Source organism: Pseudomassariella vexata, assembly GCF_002105095.1.
Source record: "Pseudomassariella vexata strain CBS 129021 chromosome Unknown BCR38scaffold_2, whole genome shotgun sequence".
NCBI classification, from domain to species: Eukaryota; Fungi; Ascomycota; class Sordariomycetes; order Amphisphaeriales; family Pseudomassariaceae; genus Pseudomassariella; species Pseudomassariella vexata.
In genome coordinates, this window is record NW_024467957.1 from 1546816 (window position 1) to 1572420 (window position 25605).

The 25605-nt window shown below is 49.3% G+C and overlaps 8 protein-coding genes across 8 annotated transcripts; 5 read left to right on the forward strand and 3 right to left on the reverse strand.

Annotated features, from left to right (window-relative positions):
- Positions 1 to 5677: 5677 nt before the first annotated feature.
- Positions 5678 to 8057, reverse strand: BCR38DRAFT_361336 (cytochrome P450). Its single transcript, XM_040857170.1, has 6 exons — positions 7658 to 8057; positions 7519 to 7604; positions 7005 to 7467; positions 6748 to 6871; positions 6278 to 6686; positions 5678 to 6217 (listed from the first exon to the last, which is right to left on the reverse strand). Exons 1-6 carry the CDS (start codon positions 7890 to 7892, stop codon positions 6026 to 6028), a joined length of 1509 nt encoding a protein of 502 aa, XP_040719890.1. The 5' UTR covers positions 7893 to 8057; the 3' UTR covers positions 5678 to 6025.
- A 2247-nt stretch (positions 8058 to 10304) lies between these two features.
- BCR38DRAFT_502903 (uncharacterized protein) lies at positions 10305 to 13675 on the reverse strand (the record flags this gene model as incomplete). Its single annotated transcript, XM_040864866.1, has 8 exons — positions 10305 to 10841; positions 10931 to 11346; positions 11396 to 11729; positions 11789 to 12496; positions 12751 to 13011; positions 13070 to 13411; positions 13448 to 13504; positions 13555 to 13675. 8 exons carry the CDS (start codon positions 13673 to 13675, stop codon positions 10609 to 10611), a joined length of 2472 nt encoding a protein of 823 aa, XP_040719891.1. The 3' UTR covers positions 10305 to 10608.
- Positions 13676 to 13836: 161 nt separating this feature from the next.
- BCR38DRAFT_384486 (short-chain dehydrogenase) lies at positions 13837 to 15061 on the forward strand. Its single transcript, XM_040857459.1, has 3 exons — positions 13837 to 14161; positions 14230 to 14448; positions 14515 to 15061. The coding sequence occupies exons 1-3, from the start codon at positions 14104 to 14106 to the stop codon at positions 15033 to 15035; spliced, it is 798 nt and encodes a 265-aa protein (XP_040719892.1). The 5' UTR covers positions 13837 to 14103; the 3' UTR covers positions 15036 to 15061.
- A 248-nt stretch (positions 15062 to 15309) lies between these two features.
- BCR38DRAFT_502907 (alcohol dehydrogenase GroES-like domain-containing protein) lies at positions 15310 to 16364 on the reverse strand (the record flags this gene model as incomplete). The annotated part of the gene is made up of 3 exons (XM_040864867.1): positions 15310 to 15833; positions 15898 to 16198; positions 16248 to 16364. 3 exons carry the CDS (start codon positions 16362 to 16364, stop codon positions 15310 to 15312), a joined length of 942 nt encoding a protein of 313 aa, XP_040719893.1.
- A 584-nt stretch (positions 16365 to 16948) lies between these two features.
- BCR38DRAFT_463392 (uncharacterized protein) lies at positions 16949 to 18184 on the forward strand (the record flags this gene model as incomplete). Its single annotated transcript, XM_040862639.1, has 6 exons — positions 16949 to 16966; positions 17099 to 17195; positions 17250 to 17526; positions 17588 to 17734; positions 17790 to 17990; positions 18046 to 18184. 6 exons carry the CDS (start codon positions 16949 to 16951, stop codon positions 18182 to 18184), a joined length of 879 nt encoding a protein of 292 aa, XP_040719894.1.
- Positions 18185 to 18805: 621 nt separating this feature from the next.
- On the forward strand, positions 18806 to 20724 carry BCR38DRAFT_96047 (transmembrane amino acid transporter). The gene is made up of 4 exons (XM_040865804.1): positions 18806 to 19138; positions 19216 to 19313; positions 19382 to 19713; positions 19793 to 20724. The coding sequence occupies exons 1-4, from the start codon at positions 18946 to 18948 to the stop codon at positions 20586 to 20588; spliced, it is 1419 nt and encodes a 472-aa protein (XP_040719895.1). The 5' UTR covers positions 18806 to 18945; the 3' UTR covers positions 20589 to 20724.
- Positions 20725 to 21270: 546 nt separating this feature from the next.
- On the forward strand, positions 21271 to 22731 carry BCR38DRAFT_334379 (uncharacterized protein; the record flags this gene model as incomplete). The annotated part of the gene is made up of 2 exons (XM_040855308.1): positions 21271 to 21419; positions 21480 to 22731. The coding sequence occupies 2 exons, from the start codon at positions 21271 to 21273 to the stop codon at positions 22729 to 22731; spliced, it is 1401 nt and encodes a 466-aa protein (XP_040719896.1).
- Positions 22732 to 23791: 1060 nt separating this feature from the next.
- BCR38DRAFT_324837 (uncharacterized protein) lies at positions 23792 to 24082 on the forward strand (the record flags this gene model as incomplete). The annotated part of the gene is made up of 1 exon (XM_040854805.1): positions 23792 to 24082. A coding segment is annotated over one exon (291 nt), but the record flags the coding sequence as incomplete, so codon positions are not given.
- Positions 24083 to 25605: the final 1523 nt, after the last annotated feature.

Consider the following 25605-nt stretch of genomic DNA (forward strand, 5'->3'; position numbering starts at 1 on the left):
GGGGCCCCTGTGCCCGCAAACTTTGACCTGCCCAGCGCATCTGCAAGAATGACATGCCCTGCATGCTTGAATTCACACTCTGAAGCTGCAGCAAAACCTGCACAGCCTGCAGCAGCCTGCAGCCGCTCGAAACAAGAACTCTGGGTCCGTGATCCACCCTCTCTCGTGTTCCGCACGGGCAGAGTGCATACTCACATACTGCGCAGCTGCGGTACCGGTCTGGTGTGTGGCTTGACGGCAATGCAGCAAAGATCCATCGTGAACTCTGTTTCGAGCTGAGCACACATTAAATCTCGCCATCGGCTTGTGCATCTGACATTCCAGAACGATGCAGTAGCCTCGAACTCTAGATAATTAAAAATTGATCCACCAGGGTCCCGCAACTTTCGGCCCGCAACTGGCGAGAAAACACCTTTCTTTTCGCAAGGTGATCAAGCTGGTTGTGACTAGTCGCAACTTTACTCGACAGATCTCATACGCTCGATGGATGTCAACATCATTGGGCCGGCCGTTGATGGGTTAAGAAGATGCGAAGGATGATGCTAATGTCATGAAACAGATCCTGACGAACCTGGGGTATGCCCCAGCTGTAGCTCCGTAAAAGTGGGTGGTGGAGTATACTCAGGATTACAGGATCACGGTGGCACTCATCTGTTCCGTGGTTGCTCGTTGAAGACATGATGAAGTCGAAATTGCTGCAGAGCCCCAGATTGCATGCTTTTAGCAATTGATCACAATATCCAGCGCCACGGAGCTTCTAAAAAGTAGTGGGTAGTACTGTTACGGTCGGATTATGCAAGTCGTCTGTGTGGAAAATAGACAACCAGCCGGCTCAGCATGCATCTTGTTGAAATAGGTCTCAACGTCCTCCCATCTGGTCAACATCTGAGCCTTTCCCCAAGCTACGCCGCGCGCGCCCAGCACCGAAAGGTATTTGACCAGATAGCCGCCTCCTCAGGGTGTCGCTGTCCCATGATTCCCTCTGGAAAGAACTACGAAACCTACGCTCCACCCGGTTGGGCAAGTCCACCGGGCCGAATGCGGGGAAGAATGGGAATCTCATGAACAGCCCCGTCGAGACGAAGAAAGTTCCGGACCTCGAGTTGCTCCTCGAATAAATCTTGCGGACTAACTACACCAACTACCTTGTAGTCAATCCCTCATTGCCAGGGAAAGTTACGAGGAACTTGAGCCTCGAGGACGCCATTGGATAATTTCGGCTGTGTGCCGGCTGGGGCACCTAATCAGATGCACGAGACAATAGTATGATGTCGCTCAAAGGTTACCGCGAGCTCGCGAACGGTGTCGCTCAGCTATACTGACGCTTCGGGTGCCGGGCACAAGTACGGAAGGTGTTTGAGACATGGTTGTGGCTATATGCTAACTGCACACTTGTATTTTCAACATCGACGACGTCTTCCTAGAGCTTCGTCCGCCAGGTACTTTAAGGTACTTTAAAATGCAGGCCTGTCAGGGATAAGCAATACTATCACATTTCATCACCTTTGTATGGAAAGTATCGAATATTGAACCAGCCAGTGATAGATCTGGCACGTCTGGATCTACGGAGGCGAAGCCGGTATTGAGGCTCCAGTGAAGCCGAACTAACACGATAGGGGGTTATAAATATCTAGGATGGGGTGAAAAAGGGACCTGACGAAGAATACCCTCGGACAGTGTTCGTTTGCAGCTAAGATTCTCAAGCAATCAACTACGAGTACGCTCTCGCAGCATCTCGATTTTCCTGTGTTTTCGCATATACTTGGATAGTTTTTGCTATCATGTGCAGGTAGACTTACCCTCGAATATTTATTCTATACTGCATTCACCTGACGAGGGCTCCCTCCGCCATATTCTCGCGAACTACGCTTACATAACAAATCTTCCAGCGATCCTCGACAGTTCCTAGAGTATGGTACAGTCACTGGCACCCGTGTTCCATGGCGCTCGACTCTCATCACAAACATAGGGCTTCAACGCCTTAGCTCTGTCTTAGAAGCACAGTCGGGCGCCTTTCGACTTTCTTACTTTGCCCAGTCTATACTGGCAGTCATTGCTACACAGAAGTGTTAGTACCAATAAACCCGAGAAACTCTGCAATTAGCAATACGCACCATGTGATTCTCCGAATAAAGCTACCCGTACTGTAGAACCCATTGCCATAAGGATGGCTACGATACCTAATATTAGAATCCACCGCTTATGAAGTGATGGTCGGGAAAGGGCCATTTTGTTATACGCACTCTTGACAATACTTCCTCTTCCTCGTTCTGGTACCAATATTCCGGTTGCGGAAGGCGAACAGACACTTTTCCTTCACGTACGTGCACATGTTGATGCCGTTTTGATTGATGCAACGCTGTCACTACTATCGTTGAGTTATTTTTTCGATGGGCGCGACGGATACACGGGATTTCGCGTGAGATTTTTAGGCTCATCAGAAAGCAAGCCATCTACTTCTAGAATATTAAAAAGCGAAGCGAAATTTCTGTTGCGGTGAATCACCTCTTCAACCCTTCAACACGTAGTTCGGGTTCGCAAACTTGGATTTTATGAGCATCATCTCTTCAACAAGCAGGTGAATAGCAGGACTTCCATCACGCCCAATCGGGCGGGCAGTAACTGGATTTGAATGATTGAGTCACTGAACTAGTCCTGACTCCAATTCATACTTGTCTCTTTCTCTAATCCTGAGGTCGCCTAGTCTCTTCTTACTCCGGTCAAACATCACTCCCCTCATTACATTACTCTGATTTCTGCTTGAAAGTCAAGCACATGGAAAAGCTTTAATGCTTAAATATATTCCAGTCACATGCGGCAGCACACCAGCATCCATCATCGGCGTAACGGCGATATTTCTTGTCCTTCAGATGGAAGGTTCATCACTCCCGTGGTCGTTCAACATCGCTAAGGCCAGCATGATAGACTTGTTATTGAATAAAGTATTTCTTCGTACGAACAGTTGAAATAGACAACAACTCTTTTGGCGAAGCTGCGTCTTCCTCAGATATCCATAAGAAAATGGGATTGGTAACGGAACTGGTTGGCGTTCGACAGACCACAATTGAAGGCCAAATGCAGCAAAGCCTTCCAAAGATAGTCGCAGAACTGGAATCTGTCCGTCGCGAAGTACGCTCCGTACGGCAGAGCTAAGAAGGTGGGACGAATGTTAGACATCACATCCTTCTGGTCCACCACTTATATCTTAGGGAACACCTTATACTAGAATATGCAAATTACTCTCTGTAAATGCTCGTATATCGGTCCTTTGGGTCGAAGTATCCTAAACTCAATGTTAAAAGAGCGGTGAAATCTTCCGCCAACACGTGATGGACCGCACAGATATCACCTTTTCCGGGGGCCATCAGCCCAGGGTAAAGTTGAAAACTGGGACAGTGGGTCCCTCTACTCAACCTGATACTTTGTGGAGAGTTTTCATCTATTAGAGTAACGTACCCCACGGTCCAATTGAACACTTCTTAAGACTTCGTACAATAAGATATAAGTTAATTCAACTATAACGTAAAAAAATAATTAAAACTACTCGGAACTATCTTCTTCAGATATCTCTTTACTATTCTGACAAGTACGCATATTATGACCGGGCTCTCCGCACGTCCTACAGCGTTGCTGAAGTATCTCTGGCCTCCTCGTACGACTACGACTCCAGCGCGATTTATTATCTAACTCTCCGTTAACTAGCTTCTGAGACTGTAAATCTTCTCCAGCTTGTATACGAAGTGATCCTCCATACTGTAAACGTTTTTTTCTCGTATAACGCCGCCGGCTAAGTGTCTCATTTGCCTTTCGAAGCGCGGCGTTCTCACCCTCTAAAAGAGCAAGCCGGTGCATAACCTGCGTCGTACCCTTCGCAAACTGGTCAAGTGCAGTAAGTGTAGCTGTCGGAGAGCTATTTTGATGCCGTATAACTCGGGTTTTCACGTATTCGGTCTGGGATTGTGCCTCAATTGGGTTATTTGGGGTCTTCGACTCCCAGATAATAGGAAGGCCAGACGAGGTACCCGGAGGTGTTGGAGTATGTAACTTCACATCTAACTGCGAAATCACATATTCCGGATCGTACGGTACGAGTCCTGCCCCTCGGAAACCTCCCTGGATATTTGATATCGTAAAAGTTGCCTGGAACGCTTTTAAGAACGCGGAGAGGAAGTCCTCCTTCGAGATATGGGTAATATGTGCCCGCATAAGATCCTCAATTTCTTTACCGTACGCTCTTTTCAGTGCACGAAAACAGCCGATATAGAGAGGTTGGAGCTTATGCGACGAATGAGCAAGCATACAGAGTGTGATAATAGAGTTCTCTTTACAGTAGATCTCGAAAGCGGTCGAGTGGTGGCTCTCGTGGCCGTCGAGAATTAAGAGGCGATAAACACCTTTCGTACGAAGCTTTGTATGTTGATCGAAATGTCGAATCCAGTCCTCGCCTCTTTCATTTGTAGTCCAGCCATTTTTCGTAACCGCGATAACCCAATCCTTTGGTAGTAGGCTATTTTCGTACCACCAAGATAGGTGAGTTTTACCAGCAAAGATGATATACGGAGGGATAGTATAGCCGTCCGATCCGACGCCCTGGATAACTGTAACCCATTCCCTATTCCCTTGCTGTACTGCTCTAGGTCTTCCACGTCGATCAGAGCTCGTTACAACTGTCTCGGATGAGATTTGACCTATAAGAAACCCAGTCTCGTCAAAATTATAGATATCCTCCTCTTGAATTCCATACTTATTAATTATATTCCGTACGAGATAAAACCACGCGCGGTACGCGTCGGGATCTTCGCAGAGGACTCTCTGGTAGTCGATTCTGTGATTAAAACGCGTCCGGAGGTCTGGTTGTCGTCGTACGAAGCTCGAAGCCCAGTTAATACCGACGCGTCCTGCGTCGCGTTGGTGATCGTATATCCTGTCGTGAAGTACCGCCGCGATATCGGTGACGTAAGGTTGTATGAGGGATATTATAGATCCGTGCTACGGATCGTACGCTTAGTTTGGGGTTATTTTGAAGCGCTTGAGGCGCTAATTGAATATCGCTTTCTTCCCAATTACGTGCCATTGTAGAAGGTGGAACATAAGGGATAAAACCTAGGTTGTACGGAAATGCGCGAAAGTGTTCAACTGGACCGTGGGGTACGTTATTTGGACATTGTCCTATATCGTTCCAGAACCAGAACGAACAAGGGATGTGCGATAAGGTCTGGGTCGTTCTGGTTACTGAGCACACCGTCAGTGACTATAATCGGAGATGCCACATTGCTGGATGTTTTATACCCGAAAAGGAACATGTAAGTCTTGTCCACCCATCTCCTCCTGCATTGCGAATAATCTGATGCGAGTCCCTCTACCCTGGCGTATTTTGTAATGACCATGGCGATGACCCAGATACTTGTCCCATGGCTCAACAAAGGAGTTCCACAGTCTCGATAATATGCGCAATGAATGTAAACTGTGTGACTCTGTCTCTCTTGATGTTGCGAGAAGCAGCGTTGTCCTCGCTCTCTCGAACAGCGCATCTACGTTTTTCATCACTACGGAATGCTGGTGGTGTGAGCCCTTGGCTACGAAGTTTCAACGATGAATTAGTTCGTATTGCTTGATGATATATAATATTCACGGTTTGACATACGGGAGTGCTAGTAGAGGTACCGGGGGCTTCGAGCCTACGGCGTATTTAATAATAATATATAATGCGCATCGCCATGGTAACGCTCAAATGGTAGCTACCAACCAGTCGTGTTGTAATGCTGTCCAAACAAAATGTCAAAACCACCTACCCCAGTAGCTCTACATAGCATCATTCCCCTTCTCTCTCCCCCGCTACCTCCCCCCAAAACGCCTTCGCAGTATAATTTCTGAGTCCGGTCGGCTGAAACACTATTACACCCCCCCAAACAAAAGGAGGCTTTCCTTGCAAGGCACGGACTGCCAACTATCTATCTTTACCATCCCTCATTAACACATGTCAATATGGTTTACTCGCGACAAAGGGAAAAACGTGTCGGCGCAATTATTGAGCCTTCCTCTTCTTTATGTAAACAGGCCAGTTGCCGGGCACCGTCGTGAAATAGGCATGGTAATGCCATTCCTGGTCGGGATTCACCTGCCAGATATCGTAGTCGCGTACAATCGTGGCTAAGATCTTCGACAACTCGATACGGGCCAAATGTTGGCCGGGGCAAGTGCTAATGCCTCCCGAAAACTGTTTGCAAGTCAGTTGTTGTTGTTTTTCGAAGAACCGCCTCGGATGGAACCAACTTACGGGAATAAAGTGTTTCTCCAAAACAGCGGCATCCTTGCCCAGCCACCTCTCGGGCTTGAACTGTTTCGCGTCCGGTCCCCAGATGTCCGTCGAGAGGTTCATGGCGAAAACGTTGAGCGAAAGGATCGTGCCCTCGCGGAAGGTATGGTCGTCGATTGTGAGGCCGCCCTCGGGGACAATTCTCGGTGATCCCAAGGCAATGGGGTGAAATATTCGCATCGTTTCTTTGAGGCAGGCCTGCAGGTAGGGCAGCTTCAGCGCATCGGCGTAGGAAATGACGTCGTCGGTGCACAGCCCTCCGCATCTGGCCTCGTCGATCTCCTGACGGACGCTATTCCAGACGCTGGGATGTCTGAGTGCATGGTAGACAAATGACTGCAGAACGCAAGAAACAGTATCCGAGCCAGCGCTGTACATCCATGCATATTAGTCAATCCGCAAAGCTCTTTGTGAATGTAACATGTACATACCCGACATTTGCCATGCAGGCAGAACCCACATCCCGATACGTCAGACGATCAGGGTTTTGTTCGTGCGCCTTGAGCCAATGGGCCACAAAGTCGAATCGAGCATCTTGGTTCGCCCTGCGCGCTTCTGTGCAGTTTCAACGGTTAGCAAATGCCACTCATATCACACGTCTCAAGAGAAGAGACCTATATCTGCAGAGAGCCCATTGATCAGGGCATAATAAAATGAAAAGGTCTCCATGGTTCCGAGAATAGCTTACCAAGTGCCTTGTTCGACGTCGTCGACAAGTAGTTTGTAGGCATGATATCGAGCCAAGTGAGGAAAGGGTTCGCCACGAGGATATTGTGAAGCCACTGGAAGTAGCCGGCGATGGAGACGTAGCACTCGAGCCCAATGGCCTGGGAGATACTATTATCGATGTCGATCCCCTGGTCGAGGAAGCCGAACGGCTTAGAGAAGACGAGCTCTCCCACGACGTCGAAAGCAGTATAGGTAAAGAAGCTGGCGAGGTCCATCGGTTCACGGGCGTCAGCATGCTTGTCCATCCAGCCCGTCAACTTGGAGATCAGACCGCCAATGAGCTCTTCTGACTTGATGACGTTACTCATGGCGTAGGCCGAGGCTAATTGTCTGGACCGCTCGACTTTCTCTTTGGGCTCCGTCGTTGATAGTGGTGTTATGAATCGCCAGTCGGGGAATCGCATAATTTGGTACCAGTAGCCCTGTTGCACATTTAGTGAATGCCACGGACCTTGGAATCGGTGCAGGGTTACTTTGCGTTGAGGGGTAAGAATCAACTTCTTGATAGCGTCTGGGTGAGTGACGCTGACTTCGTTGGGCCCGATGCGAACGAAGTGACCTGCCAGGTATTAGCGTACAAATTGGTAGCAATGCTGAGAGTGTTTTACTTACCATGCTTCTTATGGAGGTCTAAAAATGTTAAATTCTGATGTCCAGACCAGATCTGATTTATGTGCCATAACCGAGTAAGGGCGGCCCATTTTGGACCTGGGATATCTGAAATGGAACTCAGGTAGCGGCGCCTCACGAGGACGACGACCAGGGCAATTAATAGTAACTGAGCCCCAAGTGCCAGCGGACTCAAGACCTTGAAGATGTCGCGCGGGTCTTTAGGTAAGGATTCCATGTTATATAATGCCAGGCTGAGGAACGAGTCTGGTAAGAAGGGTAAGAGAATGGAAAGACATGAGTGCAGATCTCTCGACTTTGTTTAACCTTAACCTTTGTCCTGAGCATTGTGCTATGACCTATTTATCAATGTGAGGATCCTCAATGAATTTCTTCCCTTTACTCCTGGCCATGATTTGTTTATAATCGCCCCTTGTATTAAGGACCAAGGTTCACCAGGAAGTTAGGTGACCAATAGGGTATCCCGCATTCCACGGATTGACCTGCGTTCCGGGAGAGTCGGACATGCTGGGATCCGTTAGGGGGATTGCAGGGTTCGCAGAAGCCCAAGTCGCATCGTGATTTCAACAAATCGATTTACACAGGCGATCAGGTATCAGGGCACGGTCAATTGACGTCCTTGGAGTCATTGCTACTGCACTCTAATATAATATTCCGTTCGCCGAATGCCAGGTTCTTGCCGGGGATGGGTGATGTCAACGAGCGTATAGTTAGTCAGGGTCAGAAAAATGGCCAGGGGTAGAAATTACCTGGCGTAGCAGAGTTCATTAGAGTCAGAATGTTTGTGCCTGTAACCCTGTTGAACTTTTGCCAAGGAAGGATAGCTTAACCATGTTAGGGTATAAAGCACAGTATTACATTTTTGTGATGTAGTATATGTCATGTATATGCTAGACCTGAAAGAGATAATTACATGTATTTTATATATGCTAAAACTACGCCGACCAGGGTATATACGTTATATGTACTGCTTTCCGAAATCGCTTAATTAGTGCGGACCGCTACTTTGATTAGATGACTATCATAGACAAGTTTTATTGGTTCTTTTTTTCCTGAGATAAATATTCCTTATCGCAGACGAAACCAACTATAAGTGTAAGAGCGCTAAAAGTATAGAAACGATATAACAGCGTATACGTAGAATATTAGTAGTTACGAAAATTTAACTCTCAAGCTTGATAATATAAGATAACCTACTAAAATATTAGCTTCGTAGATATGGACGACGGGCAGCGTATGCCCCCAGGTTCAAGGTGAAGATGATGGAGACGGACAGCACGATCTTCAACAAAATCAGCTGTCCGGAAGGGTAACAGAAAGATAAACCAAGAGCCTTGTCGCTTTGATCAGCACATATACTGGACAGTTTAGCCATATATACATACTCCTGCATCGATATATATATGTATATATACATTATATTTACTCTGTGTACAAGTTTTCCTCTGATACTACGGTGACGACTTGTTAAGTTAGACTATCGTTAGCTTAGCAAAAGTTGATCAGGGTTGACATGTTTCTGACCCTGATCAACTTTGCTACGCCACAAATTTCTACCCCTGGCCAACCTTTTCTGGCCTCCACCTTGCTTCAGGGTTCTGGCAACAGAAATAGGGACACGAATAGGGACAGAAATAGGAACAGTATACCTTCGAGCCCGTGCGAGCCTGCTTCTGGAGTCTGAGGGTTCCTCATACCGGCTAGACCCGACCCAGAAAAACGGTTTGACCCACCCTTCAACCCCTGAACCCGGTCCGTCGCATGGTTTCGTTCCATACGGAGTATTCGAGACCCTGTTGAACAAACAATTTCACGAGAAGGCATGGCTCCCTTTGCTGAGAGAACCGGCCCAACGATTGCCGGGCTGATAGGTGACAGGTCTCAATAGAGGTGCCGCCCGCTGCGGCTGAGTCAGTGGACGTCGTGGGAGTGGATATAATATTTCCCAAGCGAAACGTTGTAATCAACTTTTAAGCATTCTCCAATCTCGCTTGACTCCTCCAAGTCATCGTATGCCTATTGGAACTTCCGTGTGCCAAGGTGTCAGCAACAGAACCCAGCGTTTTCAAGTATAAGCGCGTTTGGGATTTGCTTCTTGTTTGCATGCAATCCGCGCCGGTCTAATGCTCGGACAAGTGGCGGGTAAGCACAACCTACGACCCAGTAACCCGGGTGAGAAGCCGAGTTGCGGGGTTTCGGTGACGAACAGGTCTCTTCCCACGCGAACCGTGAAGAATCAGTCCTGGAACCAATTCTTGTCGGCGTATCGTATACTCTTCCACTACACGTCCCTCGTGAGTTCCCAAGCGGTGATTGTGACTCCATGGCTCAACAGTATTCATGCAGACGGCCCCATTCTCGTCGCGTAGCTGCGAACCACTGTATTGCGGGTTAACACCAGGTCTGATTCAACCATTGCGTGCGTAGATACTGACTGAACCAACTGTTCCGAAGTAGCGAGGTGTGCTCAGATGTAATCACGACGCCCTAATATTTGATCTGTAGCGCTTCTCAGCGCAATATGATGATGTAAGAATATGCACAAAATACTGGATACTAACCTACACGGCATTGTGGGCATATCCACCATGATGCCATTCGGCAATCATGCCTGATGTGAGATATACGCCAAAGCTCCGCATGTATGATGACCCCAAAATTAATGGTATGCGTAATTAGGCTCCCGCGCATTTCCCGCATCCGTCGAAGCCGCTCTGACCGCCTGCTTGCCTTTCCTCTTGCTGAGCTAACAAAACTCTGTCAGGGAGGACCAGCTGGCAAGCGGTGAACGCACTCCGCCCTTAAGCGGAACTACCCCTGCTTCAATGAGAATCATACCAGTCCCCAGCCGTGCGATATGCCAATCCTTGTGACCGGATGGCATCCTCTCCGTATCTCAGCACACTTTGCGTGTTGGGTATCAAAGGCATCTGCTATCCTGTGCCTCTAAGAAGCAAGTCTCGATATCTCTCGAGGCTCAAGCCAATCATATTGATGAACGGCCATTGCGTGTTACTCTTGAAGAAATGGGCCCAGATTTTCAGTACTTTCTGCGACAGGCCAGCCGGATCGCTTTGCACGTCCAGTTCATCCTCTTCAAAGTCCACTACTGCGTAGGCTTCTTCCACGATACACCGAACCCAGTGTAGTATTCGATCTTCGCTGTCTACAATCATATGTAAGCAACTGTACTGTGCTAAACAAAATAAAGAAGAATAGGGGGAGCGGCAGGGGGGAGGGAGGGGTTGTAATCACCAGTCAGTGGCACCACGTTCACCGAGTCCTTCAGCGAATTAAGCCATTTGCTTAGCAGCACTGCACACTCAAATCCCGAGAGCGAGTGTCTCACACTCCAAAAGAAAGCTTGGCTTCGAGCAACTCGATCGACACCCAGTCTCACCGGAATACTTAACGCATGGGCAGCGTACAGCAAAGCTGAGATGACACCGTCACTACGCTCCACTTTGGGAGACCTACAAAGTGCTCTGGCAATGCGGGAAGGATCTCGGGTTTCGAGTTGGCGGTAAGGTCCTAGGTTGAGATATATGCGTACATATGCCAAGCCGAGGAGGGAGCTTGAGGTGAAGGGGATCGGCCCGTTATCGTTGTTGGGGTCTAAACTCGACTCAGGGGCTTGTTGCCATCCTGAAGTCCAGGAGCGAAGGGCGCGTCTACATAGGTGTTAGCTGCTTCTCAGCCCGCCACTGGATTTGAACTCACTCTAACTTGTTGACTTCCTCGGCTGGCAGGGACGCAGACTGATCTATTATAGGCAGAGACAGGTCGCGGACAATGTGAATACGTTGAAGCAAGCCATGGAGGAGAACGTAGTTACCAAGAGGAGTGGGGATTGGGTCTAAGGTTGCCGTGCCGTTCGAGTGCTTGAGAAGAAGGGATAATGCATCCTGAAAGTTGAGCTGTTCTTTGCAAGTGTCCCGCCTCGCAAGTTGCCATTGGGAAGCTGTCGGCGCTTTCCACTCACCTGTCGAGCATGGCAACCTCAAGCGAACCTCATTGCTCCGCAGGACTGGATAGACATTGTACGCCACGCTGTCTACAACAACCATTAGCCCATGTACCGCGACTGAGCTTCACCTGAAATCGGTTGCTTACGAATATGGAGGAAAGTGAATGCGATCAACTTCGAGCGTCTTATTGACTCCCGTCGTACCCATGCTAGCCAGTCGACTTGAGGGATTGTGAACTCGGCTACGTTCTCAGTTCCCGCATCCTCATCTAACCCAACGTCGCGCAAGACCTGTACGAGGAGACTGGATAACGAAAAGGCTTCCGCCACGAAGTGTTCTCTCGGCTCCCAGGTCGCGAAGCCCATCAATATGACCATGGCTCTGATAGAGTCTATCGGTTCCCAAGGACCCCGGTCTCGATCCGATGCAGATGATAGTGATACGACAAGGGAGGGATTGTTGTGCAAGTTGAGAGCGGCACTTGTCTTTGGGCCAAGGCGCCCGTTTCCAGTTTCGTGAACCAATCTCTCAAGAAGGATGGCTTTTGCTGCTTGAAAAAGCCGTTCTGAATTTCGATGTTCGAAGCAGTATTGTGCACCCATAGTTGCCGCGGCCAAAACAAGTTCCAGGGGGGTGTCGACTATGCGCCAGGTTTGTTGGTGGATAAATGGTAGATGAAGATGAAACCCTTGGAAGTATGATGTTATGTATCTGGTTAGGGTATGTCGAGAAGGTAGCCTGAAGTCAGGATCAACCACATTACGAAAGGAATCTAGCTGAGTAGCGAGGCGGAAGCGTTGGTCTTCCGTAACCCTCAGTGGTTGCGGCGCCTCAATCTTGATGTCATGTATTCCTTTGATGCGGATTTAGCGAGTACTAGTATTAAGCAAGCGGAGACTTTGACTTATAAGGACTGCCAAATGAGCACACACAGCTGCTCTGTATCATATCCCACTTCATGCCCCGGAAATAACCGAAAATGTAGTTGATGGTTTGATGACAGTCGCAAAAAGGGGCTCCTGCCCTGTACTCCACAACACAATCTGAGGCCATATTGACGACACGGCATGGAGACGAGATGAAATAGAAGCTAGAGAGGCAACTTACTGGTGTCGCAGTTTGCCTCAGCTAACCTGTCCTCTCCAGGAGCTGAAGGCAGCCAATAGTTGAAGGGGGTACCTGCTCGCCCCGATCGCCCGGCAGCGGCTACACTGGTAGCTCTAGACTCCCGTAATTCCGGGTCGATGAGACTGTTCTCTGGCTCAGGCTCGGGCTTTTGGAAGTATGGACTCCACTCAGCTGGTAGTCCCACACCATCGAGAAAGGCGGCAAACTCCCTGAAATGGTCAACACCTATGACACCTGGACCTAAGGACCGGGTGAGTAGTTGCCGTACCATGCTATTGGGTATTCAAACGTGACTTACTTGGGTCGAAAAAATCGTGGGATAGCAGCGGTTGCTGGAATGGTTGCATGGCGGCTTCTCGGTGTTGTTCCACTTCGACCGGGTCTTGACCGTGAAGATATAAATTGGATGGCAGTCTTGGTTGATTATCCCAAGGAGTCATACTCATGCCGGAGAGTGAGGCGGCGGCGGCGGCAGCCGCCATATCGGCCTCTCCGCCGATTTGCTGGCTCTGTTCCGAGGAGACATCAGCCAGTCCCTCGGAGCTATACTGGTGTAACTGGATCCGCTGATGTCTCGTCAATAAGTCACGCCGGGTAAAAGCAGCCCCGCAATGACATATGAATGGCTTCTCCTTGGTATCTGGCGATGTTGGTGAGTTCTTAGACGGCAACTAACAAAAAAAAGAGGAGGGGTAGGGATGGCCAGAGCAGCCCTTCTCATTGGTGTCAATGCCTTCTATACGACAGCGAGATATGAATATGGAGAAAAGGAGACGTGCGTACGGGTTCGGATATGACGTTCAAGGTGTTCGGACCGCTTGAAGGTGCGGCCGCAGTGAGGGCAGGCGCGCTGAGGACCTCCAAATGCCCCGCCGTGGCGTATACGGGTACCAGCGCGCTGCATTCGTGCGGTAACGCGGGGCAGAATGAAACTGTAGTCCTTGCCTGCCAGTTGAGTCTGGATCTCTAGCTATGTTGGAGGAGAATATGATGAATTGGAGAGATTTAAGAGAGTTGGGGTATCGCTCGAATTAAGAGATAGTTGGAGATATAGAGTGGACAATTCAACTCCAATCCTGTGAAGGTAAGTGGGGCCGGCAGCATTCCTGCCCGCCCAGGTCCGTCAGGAGTCGATAATACCATCCCCACTGATCTTATCTGACTTCTTATTGCTAGTCGAATTTCAGGGAAGTTATTGATTGTCATCCAAGTGTTACAAGGGAAATCTATCGTGATTTGGAACGGTACATCAAGCATCATTATTCAGGGTCAGCCTTTCTAATACAAGTTGAGTTTGGAGAAACATTATATTTCCATTACTTCCAAGAAGGTATGGCTGCGATTTTCAAATTCCCCGGTGTGGCTTTTATTACTGGCGCTGGCGGCACAGGTATGCATGAGACGTTGTACAGTATGCTATCCAACATTGACGGTAGTTCAGCTAATATGAGGTATCAGGAATTGGGGCCGCAGTCGCCAGGAATTTCGCCAGGTCAGGGTGCTCTCGCATAGCCATCACCGACATCAACAAGAAGTCTCTCGATCAAACTCAGGAGGCAATCTTGAGGATCAACCCTAAGGTCCAAGTATACAGTCAGGAAGGGGACATTTCTGACGACACTTTCGTCGATTCCTTTACTGCGAGCATATCCAAGGCGTTCTCCCAAATCGATTACGGTCAGTCCCTGCGGCGTGGAATATCATCCTGAACCCCCTGGGAACCCCCTACTGACGCTAGAACAGCCGTCAACTGTGCTGGCATCTTGGGTGACTCTCTCCGCTCAACAGAGACGTCAGTCTCTGTATTCGACAAGATCAACAACGTGAATTACCGAGGAATGTGGCTGTCGTCACGCGCTGCTCTCTCTCAGATGTTGAAGCAAGAACCACTAGCGGACCACCCGGGGCAACGAGGCGCTATTGTCAATATTGCAAGCCAGCTCGGCATAGTCGCACGGCCAGGTGCCGCGCCGTACTGTGCAAGCAAGGCAGCGATAATTAATATGACTCGGTCAGACGCCATTGACTATTCGCGTGATGGCATCCGAGTCAACTGCGTCTGTCCAGGTGTCATAGACACGCCCATGACGACGAGCTCGGAAGAGATGATAGCGCGACTAAAGCCCGCTATTGACATCGCGCCGATGCAACGGATGGGGACGTCTGAGGAAGTCGCCAGTGCTGTGTTGTTCCTTTGCTCGACCTCGTCGTCGTTCATTCAGGGGCATGCGCTGGTTGTGGATGGTGGTTATACGATCAGCTAGGGTTGTCAGTGCGCAGATGGAAAACGTAACCTTTGATAGCAATAATGAGGGCATGAACGTCTTTACAACTTGGATTTATACTATGCAGGTGTGAAAGTTTGAGCTCCGTATATCGCTATATTTTACTCGAAGTGATGCATGATATTGCAGCCACCGTCTACCCCTTTTCTTCTTCCCCCCATGCCACCTCATTTGGTCAGGATCGAAGCAAGTGCCCTTGGACACAGTGACCAGATAACTTCTCCAAAGGCATTTTAAATCTCAATGTTGCATGTCAGTCGTTGGAAACCTGCACCACTAATCGACTCTTGAAAGACTTATCCTGGTAGGCGTCCACGATGCTCACCACTTCGTCGAACGGGACGATGGTAAGTCGTGACCTAACCCCGCTCTTATCCACCATAGCCATCATCCTCTCCGTCGATTCTCTACTAGCAACATAACTTCCTCTCAGGACCAACTCTCGAAATACAATAATCTCTGGATCGAAGCGCGACTTTTGCGGGGGCAAGCCAAGCAGTATAATAGTGCCGCCAATGCGCAAAAGTGTCAAAGCCCACTCAGTCGCAGACAAGGAATCAGTACACACAACCGCTGCGGCCAAACCCTCTCCGTTGGTGAATTCGAGTATTTTTGCCGAAGCGTCTGGTACCGTGGAGTCGATCACCAGGTCTGGCGTCAAGTTAGAGCTCGGAACTTCACTGGCGAGTCGTCTGCCTTCGGGTCGACTATCAATGGCGACGGTGTCGCCCGACTTCAATCCCGTTGTGGCCTTTTCTAGTGCCCCCATACCGTAGCCTACACGTAAACAACTTTAGCTAATCCAGGCCGCGACGATCTGGGTTTCTGACAAGAGAGGAACCACGACTTACACCAGCGCACATCAATGGCGCTGCTTGCTCAAAGGAGAGCGAGGCAGGCAAATGCACCGTCGTTTCCGGGTCGGCCACCATGTATTCGGCAAACGCCCCGTCGTCCTTGAAACCGGCCATCTCCCGCGTGTCGCAGAACCTGGGGTCCAAAGTGCCGTATTCACGTTTCGACAAGACACAACCGACGCATTTCGAACATGCTCGCTTGAAGTTCAAAATCCCGACTCTGTCCCCGACTTGCCATTTGTCTGCTGCGCAATTTTTGCCAATCTGGACAATAATACCCGCTGGCTCGTGAGAAGCTATCAGGCAATTTTGAGCCGAATTGTCCGTGGATTACTTGTAAGTCTGAGTGACAGAAACCAGCTGCCCGGATCTTGACGAGGAGCTCTCGGTCCCCGATTTGGGGGATGGATGTGGTTCTCAACTCATACGGTTTATTGTACTGAAGAGACATTCAGCTAACATATCTGGACGGATCAATAATTGAAGCTTGCATATACACACCTCACAGAGTTGAGCTGCGTTCATACGCTGTGGTATCTTCGTTTCTGGAGCCATAAATTTTGAAACAACTCTTGATTTAAGTGTGTTGTAAACTCATAGACCTTGATATTCTCCAGACTTCAAAACCGCCTAGTTATCCCGATTGTAACACTCCGATTGTCACAATACAAGTCTTCAATAAGAATCAATTACTCCTACCGATAAGTCGCAGACGTCCTTGATGGTCACAATACGGGGAAGTTTTCAGATAAGCAGGTGGAGTAAACCCCCATGGTCTCCTCCCAGGGTACATAATTCATGCTTGCAAGTTTATACCCACACTTCGCATTTGCCGAACTACTCCAACTCGACTCCATGAATTCCCTGTCAGTCCGAAGACTCCAACTCCTACTATCGCCAACCTGGGAATTCTGGGAGCCACGCTCTCTATCGCGTGGCTTCATCCGGCGTTTCCCCGCGTTCGACTCGTTATCATGTCGTCAATCCAGGATATTGGGAATCCTATCTGGGCGGGCTGTCCAACCGAACCCTAATATGTCATCTCGCGGCCAAGTTGGCTAGAGGCCAAAATTAAATCTTGTCTTATTCATACTCGTATAAGTCAATAATCATTCCATTCACTTCATCTTGATCGCCACATACTTAAATATTGAAATCCAAGGAACATGTGCCAAATCGAGAAAGAAGCGCGTTCTCATTAGCTATGGTGTCGACGTGGATGCGGTATGCGGGTGGCTTGGATCATACGGAGGAGAGGACTCAACGAGTGATATCATTAGAGGTGAGACATGTTGTTACAAGATCGAGAATGCATGAGCCGACAAGATATAAGCAGGTCTATTTGCCGGCACGATAGGTGTACAGCGCCTCCTGAAGCTATTTTACAAATACAGCATGAAGATGACATGGTCCATACTAGGCCACAGTCTCGAAACCTTTCCTGAAGACCTGGCGGCCGTCCGAGATGCGGGACATAAAATTGGCCTTCACGGATATCCACACAAGAACCCAACCGATATGACAATTGAGCAACAACGGGATGTGCTTGATAAGACACACCGGATGTTAACCGAGTTCACGGAAAAGCCACCACGCGGAAGTGTTGCACCCTGGCAAGCCCAACATCAAAGCTATATGGCGAGATCCAAGTTTCTAACATCGTTTGCTACTGAGGTGGGAGTTCAGTAGAGAATTTGGGCAGCTGCTACTAGACTACGGCATCGAATACGACCATAGCATGAGCCACCACGATTGCCAACCGTATTACCTTCGCACGGGCGACACATGGACCAAGATCGACTATAAGAAGAAAGCAGACGAGTGGATGAAGCCGCTGGTTAAAGGGCGAGACGGGGCTGGTCGAAATCCCAGCCAGCTGGTACCTCGATGACCTGCCTCTCATGATGTTCATCAAATCGGCTCCCAATAGCCACGGCTTCGTGAATCCGCGCGATGTGGAGGATGTCTGGCGGGACCAGTTCGACTACTGTTATAGGGAATACGACGAGTTCATTTTGCCAACCACCATTCATCCGGATGTTAGTGGCAGGCCGCAAGTCTTATTGATGCATGAGAGGTGAGGCCCTATCCAAAGTCAGACTATGTTGCAACCGTGCTAATTCTAGAACTAGACTCATTGAACATTTCAAGAAGCACGGTGGTGTCGAATTTGTGACGATGGAGCAGATCTGTGACGAATTCAAGAGCAAGAATGCACCAGCTAAAGGAGCAGTGCTGCCGGCGAAACCAGGTTCATTGCTCAAACAGTAGCCCTGCCTACTTAGGTAGTGATTGGTAGTAATGGGGACTGTTCGTAAGCTGACATATGTTTGCAATTGGGGAGTCCAACCACTGCCGATCTAGGGCCGGTTTATTTGCCGGTGATCTGCTATTCGTCAGCGCGTTTCCACTCATTGACTTTATATCGTACGATTTGGAGTCTGTTCATGAGAAAGCTCAGGATAATGGGGTATCATTTACTCGTGAAATTTCTCAACCAATTGAGGCATTCTCAGTTGGTATATTCAATAATACTAAACGTAGTCACGCACCAGCCGGCAAATCGAACGATGCACAGTTGCCCCAAGAGCCAAGTCTTATCTATAGCATCAACACTAACAGTTGGAGTATACCACTGCTACCCCATCCGAGCGGGTCTCCTGGTTGCCCAGGTACCCCAACGAGGTCCATTATTATAGGGTTTGTGGGATGCTCCCAGACAAGCAACCCACTTCCCCGGGAATTTAGGTAGGATCGCAACGAGGAAACCAACGGGATGGGCCCGCATCATATCATCACTATCACTGAACTTGCTAGGGTCCAGATAGCATGTGCCGGAAAAAGATAAGCCGTTAGGAGTGATTCACGCTGAGGGGATGCATCATCAGTCTACGTCTAGATCCAGGTCAGTCGGGGTCATGGAATTTATATAAGTGAGCCTGCCTCAAAACAAACCAAACGCTTTTCCCATGCTCGTCACCGTCCGTCAGCTCTTTCTCAGTCCGCCTTGAGATTAGTCGCGCGCCCCAAAAATGTCAAATAATACATCAGAGAAGGGCAGTTATGCCATCACGCCCGTGCTGGCGACGGCAGGGAGCATCGACAGCGTGGATACAGGCAAGCTGGAAACTGACGACGACGCCTTTGAGGTTTTCAAGAGACAGGGGGGGGAGGTGGACTTTCGGACGGTCAGCTGGGTATATGCCTCGGTGATCTTCCTAAAAGGTACACTGTTGTGGTCTCTTCGTTCCCCTTGGTCCGATCAGGGGCTCCCGGTGCAATTCCATTAACACATAGCTCAGTCATCTTCGCTACCGGAGTGTTGACCATCCCCTCATCCATGTACGTTCTAGGCGCCCTGCCAGGAGCGATTAATGTCCTGGGGTGGCAGTTTCTCAACGTGAGTTGTCCTTCTGACCTTCATCCCGGATAGCAGTCAAGGCAGTACTGACAAGCCCATGACGACAGACATACTGCGCCATTATCCAAGGCAACTTCCGTAACTCGCATGCCGGATGTCACTCGATTGCAGACATGGCCCATGTGGTCGGCGGAGTCTGGCTGCGAGAAGTAGTGGGAGTCTTCTTCCTCGTCACCTACGCCATTGTAGGTGCGTCGGGCATCTTCGGTGCGTCAACGGCGCTCAATGCGCTTTCGAACCATGCCGTCTGCACAAACTACTTCATGCTGGTGGCCACGATTGCCGTCTTTATCCTGGCTAGTGCGCGCAAGTTCGAGAAAATTGCCTGGCTGACTTGGGCTGGATTTTCGTCCGTATTTGTCGCCGTGTTTGTCGTTGTGTAAGTCGAGTTGCGGTTGAGTGTTGAAACTAGTTATTTCGTCTTGGAATTCGTTGGCTAATCAAGAACGCCTGAATAGTGTTGGCGTCACCCAACAAGACCGCCCTGCTGCGGCGCCCCAGACGGGCGACTTCGACCTTGGATACCATGTCATCGGCCACCCGACCTTCATCGCAGGCATCACGTCCGTGGCGACGATATTCTGCTCCGGAGCCGGCACATCGGCATTCCTGCCTGTCATTTCGGAGATGAGGCGGCCGAAGGACTACAACAAGGCCGTCTATCTCTGCATGGGAATTGTCACGGCCTCATACCTCTCTTTCAGCCTTGTCGTCTACCGATATTGTGGCCAATGGGTCGCCTCCCCGTCCCTGGGAAGCGCAGGAGACGTCATCAAGAAGGTGGCCTATGGTATCGGCCTCATTGGCCTCCTCGTCTCGGCCTGCCTATACGTCCACATCGCCGCCAAGTACATCTTCGTCCGTCTGCTGCGTGATTCGGTGCACCTGCAGAAAAATTCGGTCGCACATTGGTCCATCTGGCTCGGTTGCACATTCAGCATGTCCGTTGTTGGGTTTTTGATCGCATCGGGGATCCCCATATTCAACTATCTGCTGGCGCTGGCCGGTTCTCTAACCTTCGCGCCCCTCGCGCTCGGCCTGCCGGGGTACTTGTGGATTTACGACCACCAGCACTACCGCAATGGCTGCTGGTGGAAGGTCATGGTGTACTATCTCAACTGGCTCATGATTGCTCTGGCCGTTTTTTTGACGATTGGGGGAACTTATGGCGTGGTACAGAATATTATTGATGCGTATGCCAGAGGCGAGATCGATCAGGCCTTCTCCTGTGCTGATAACAGCCACTCGTCTTAGTGCTTGGAAGGGGGAACGTCATGATAGACGTAGGCAAAAACTGCAAACCTAAGAGGTGCAATTCAATCAACTATTCGAGTTGTAACAATTGAAATATTGATAACTTTGACCTGCTTGTCGTTGTGCCCTAGATATGTTGTATTCCTGGTATCGGATGATGCCGGAATGATGCTTCAAGTCTATACTTTAAAGCAGGTACAGACGCACGGGCCATTTTAGGTCCGCCTTTGTCAAGTTCTTGCATCTGAGATCAGCTTTGATCAAATCTTTTATCCTCATTACGAATTGCGTCTTTTTGCATGCCCATTCAGTATTTCGTAGTCACTGGGTATCTGCAGTGATCCAGGAGAATCCCCTGGTTTCAAATTCCACTTCAGCTTGATTGAGGATCCTTCAGACGACCGGGTCCAATTCCTAGCTAAGTTTTCACCATCAATATTCAACCGTCAGGAACCCCGCCATAGATCCTACCGAAAAGTATCAACCATGTCCCAACGACACAAAGCCTTTCTCAAAGAGGCGAGGTCTAAACAGAAGCAGAAGAAAGATCGAGTGCGTTTCGAACAGAGTTTTGACCTGGCTACTTGATACATCAACTGAATTGTGATAGGTACTCAATAGTGCAGACGACTTTCTGGACGGTAAATAACCCTCACCAGCTTCTCATTCCTATTGCTAATGTATGGTAGCTGGAGTCGAGTTTGAGGAAGCTGCAGGAAAATGGCGTGCGGGTGACTCCGCCAAGTCACTGCGATTCTTTAAGCGGTCCATTGAGGTCTACGACCAAGGGCTAAAGAAATTTCCCAATAGCTTGGACCTCGCCTACAATAAGTACGTATTCTCTGCTTACTGGAATTTGGAAAATACCAAAAATACTAATCAACTTCATAGGGCACGAGTACAGTTGGAGGTTGTGACACACCCCGTTTTGGTTGATCAAATAGAACAACCCCTACTGGATGTGCTTCAAGTAGCGCTGGAGTCACATCGGTATGCGTTGAAACTTGATCAAGATAATGCCGATACTCTTTTCAACATGTCTACGGTCCTGACAAGCATTGCTGAGCACATCGCCAACGATGACGATCTTGCCGACGCGGACGCCCTGAAAGCGCTCCAGGAGGCGCTGGAATTGCAAAGTAGGTGCCTGGACATTCAAGAACTGAAATATCAAGAAAGCGTTGAGCAAGAACGTCTTGCCAATGAGCAAGTGAACGTAGACAACAATTATAGTGAAGCTGAACCTCAATCTGAACCGAACACTTCAGCCGAGGAACTGGAAGAGGAGCAGTGGGTTACAGTTGTCCAGCCTGTCACCCAAGAAACATTGATCGACACCATTTCTGCCCAGTTGGGTACCCTGACGACTTTTTGCGATATCGTCAGCAACTGTCCAGGGTCTGTCCCACCGGAGACGTTTCCGTGGGTTGAAGCTTACTCGACAAAGATATTACAAAAAGTGCCAACCCTCTCGCCGGACAACCAAGAGAACTTACAAGAGCTTGCCATTGCCAAGGCCAAGTTCCTCTCTGCTGCGCTAGAAGCCGGGTTCAAGTCTGGAAAAATTGATGCAGCGACGTTCAAGAGAGAACGTGATGCGGCTTACACCATTACAGAGCTACGGAACTCTTCCGAGGCTTTGATCGCTGACGGTCGGTCGCTAATATCATTCAACTCGGCTTTGCTTGACGCTGAGCCTGAAGACCTGCAATCCTATTCGACAGTGCGATGGAATGCTCTCACAGATAGTATAGCGAGCCTGAACTCTGCTTCAAAGATTGAGGGTGTCGCTAAAGAGGACGTCGCCTTGACTCACCTTCTGCGCGGCGATTCTTCCATGTACCTTTACGTCATGGGATACCCTCCAACATCTCACAAATCCGCCGTGGCCAAAGCCCCTCAGCTTCTTAGGAGTGCTGAGGTATACTACCGCAATGCGAGCACGCTTTCCCAAGACGACGAAGAGAAAAGTGTCGCTGGACTGCGGTCAGCAGTCGCACTCTACCTGCAGCAGAAGGCCCAAGGACAAGGAGATGTCAATTCGCTACTGAAATCCTCCCGACACGGGCAACAATGGTCTATAGAACAGTTGCAGGAAATGGTAACCGAAGGACTTTTACCTCAGGAATTTCAATTAGCTTGACGGAGTGTATACTCATTAGGCTACACTGAAATCTGAAACAGAATGGCATCATTTTCCCCGACCAAGCAGACATCATCCCTGAGAAAGCACCATGGCTAATGACATCGCCACAGCTAGCACAATGAGGCAACTCAACATCACATCATTGATCGTAATGTACGACAGACGTCAAGATGTCGACCTCGAGGTGTCAACCTTGGCAGCTTGTGAATACCGACAGTACTCCTCCTTGCCTTTCAGCCAGAGGCACCATCATCGACTTGTGCCGAACACAGCCAGCTGTCGGTTGAAAAGGATTGAGATAACTGATATTACCAGCCAGTGTCAACAGGAATTACCTCGACAACACCACTCGCACGCAAATTTTGGGAAGTTACCTTTTGGGCAACTACTTGACTCGAGTTTGCCGTTGGTATGTGTTGTGTTACACTAGACCATTATTGTGAGGGTGACCAGAGTTCGGACCATACGTCATCGAAACTCTATTTGACGCCCATCTAGGTCGCTCTCGCAAGCATGGTTGATGAGTTGGGGCATCAACTCAAGATATCTTACACCGATCTGCTCGGTAAACATTTCTGTTGATCATATTCCGTCAAAGAGGATCATGGTCATGCTGCGGCGACGGTTTCGTCGCCGCAGCTCACCTCACCACCAGACAACTCATCCCGAGCGCGAAACGACATGGAAAACGCCGGAGGGACCGACACCCTCCCTCCGGACTTTGTCGCAGAGTCCGATGTATCTTTGGTGATTACGACAATACTCGTCGCAACGTGCATAATGTCGATATTTTTTGTGGCCAGAATCTACACCCGCGCTGTGATCTTGGGGAAAATGTTCCTCGAAGATTATAAGTCCCGTAATTATCGTTCCACAGGGCTGACAAGTAACCCACGTTGATCACAGACCTCAATATGGTTGAACGTGAGCTTTCTAATCAAAGGATACCAGTCGGGACTGGGCCGCCACTGGAAAAGCTTGAGCGACCAGAACAAATCAGAAGCGAGTCTATGGTATGCAATTTCAACTTGGCCGGCTCTTGAGTCCCAGCCCTTAGCACAAAACCCTACTGTGGTGCTTCGCCATACTGTGCACGGTTAATATGATGCTTATGACCTTGATACTTGCACTGCCCTGTAGACCGGTCAGAGCCCAATGGGATGCGACCATCGTCGAAAAGAAGTGCTTGGATAGTTGGCTCATCATCCATATTTGCGTCTACGCGTCGGCATTCTCGGCCTTTCTGGACGTATATTCGGCACTTTACCCAGCCGCAGTCTTTTGGAAGCTCATTTCGGATTCGAGGAAAAAGATTGCTCTCAGCCTCATGCTGGGACTGGGCGCCATGCAAGTTGATCCTTGGTTTCTTTGACGCAGCGTGCTGATTCCTTGATCAATTTGGCATCGCTTCTGGCGTCGCAATCTACAAAACAGTACATCTGACAGCGATAGCTAGTTCTGATTCGACTTGTGCGTCAGACAAGCCTAGTCAAACTGAGACGTGACGGGACTGACTTTAACTGCTCGTACCAGATGACAGTGCCGACCTCGTCATTTCAACAAAGTGTGTGCTCAACGCGACCTTACTTTTATACGTGAGTTATCACTAACACCCGCCGCGAATTCAATCTCGAGGGCTGCGCTATTATTACAGCAGCTTGTATACCGACACTTCGCCCCCTCTTCGAAAAGGTACGCGGCCAGAACGAACGATCGTCCGATCGTATGCGTGATCAGCGACCTGACCAAAACCAAGGCAACAGCCCCGTTCAGTTGGTGCAGCCGCTGGATACTGAAAAGGGATACTTGAGGTACGTTGGACTACACCTGGAGGGTTTTGGTTTTATATTGGAATTAACAATAAGCTCGCTGGTATATAGATGGACGGGACACCGCATGCATTTCGGGATCGCCCTGTGTGGCAGGGTTGGATCATGAAGCGCTCCTACAGTTTCTCGAAGACGTCCAAGAGATACGGAAATCGCCTGCCCGTTTGCTACTTTGAGCTCTCAATCAGGAAATAGAAACGCAGTATGATGCGGGAAGAAGGACGTGTTACAAGACTAGCCGCCAGCGTAAATGAAACCAGTAGCAGTAGAATTATCGGGCAAAATCAGACATAGATGAGACTAATTGATCTCGCATGTTCACAATGATGTCAGTTATGGAGACCTAGACGAAGAAACTCCGCTCGCATGATGTGGCTACCTGAAAGCCGTGTTCAAGTGAGACCACTGCCGCAACCGGCCGGAGCAACTGCTGAGAAGATCTCAAGATCAGAGACCGCCCCAGCAACGAGTCATATCGTGCTTCGTAGGGTCATTGCGAGGTGGCAAGCTGATGAAGACACGGGGGGGGGGGGGGGGTTCCTGTGCACCTGAACAATGGCCCTAAAATGAACGATGATGACCTGCAGGTGGTCTATGACAGTCCATCGCAAAACATTACTAAATAGTAACAGTTTGCCGACCTTGGCGGCAATCCCGACTCAAATGAAGACATAGCGTGTCGAAAGGGGCGAAAGGGGTCTATCCTCGGGATACTGGATGGTTTACCGGCAGGCCCACTCTTAGAACTTCACGAAGACGCGGCTTCTCAGGATACAAGGATGTATGCCACTACTCGCCCACAAGTTGCAAATGTCCGGTCTAGCATTTATGAATGGGGCGGGGTCGTGAGGTGTTGTATGAGAGGAAATAGACGAAGAGATCGATGGTCTTAGAGACGAAAGATCCACGAGGTGCGTTTAAGCGTCATAGAGATTGAGGCTGAAAGAGGTATGGGTTAGGTGAGCTGAGGGGTGGGGGAGAATGCGCCTGACTGACGAAGTAAAAGAAAGGTCTGTCTGGAACCTGTCGACCGGAACTACCC

Coding starts and splice junctions, on each gene's coding strand:
- BCR38DRAFT_361336 (XM_040857170.1), bottom strand. CDS start 7,892: ATGGAATCCTTACCTAAAGACCCGCGCGACATCTTCAAGGTCTTGAGT. Junction 7,605..7,657: donor AGACCTCCATAAGAAGCATG/GTAAGTAAAACA, acceptor AATACCTGGCAG/GTCACTTCGTTCGCATCGGG. Junction 7,468..7,518: donor TTCTTACCCCTCAACGCAAA/GTAACCCTGCAC, acceptor AATGTGCAACAG/GGCTACTGGTACCAAATTAT.
- BCR38DRAFT_384486 (XM_040857459.1), top strand. CDS start 14,104: ATGGCTGCGATTTTCAAATTCCCCGGTGTGGCTTTTATTACTGGCGCT. Junction 14,162..14,229: donor TACTGGCGCTGGCGGCACAG/GTATGCATGAGA, acceptor ATGAGGTATCAG/GAATTGGGGCCGCAGTCGCC. Junction 14,449..14,514: donor GTTCTCCCAAATCGATTACG/GTCAGTCCCTGC, acceptor ACGCTAGAACAG/CCGTCAACTGTGCTGGCATC.
- BCR38DRAFT_96047 (XM_040865804.1), top strand. CDS start 18,946: ATGTCAAATAATACATCAGAGAAGGGCAGTTATGCCATCACGCCCGTG. Junction 19,139..19,215: donor CTCGGTGATCTTCCTAAAAG/GTACACTGTTGT, acceptor CACATAGCTCAG/TCATCTTCGCTACCGGAGTG. Junction 19,314..19,381: donor TGGGGTGGCAGTTTCTCAAC/GTGAGTTGTCCT, acceptor CCATGACGACAG/ACATACTGCGCCATTATCCA.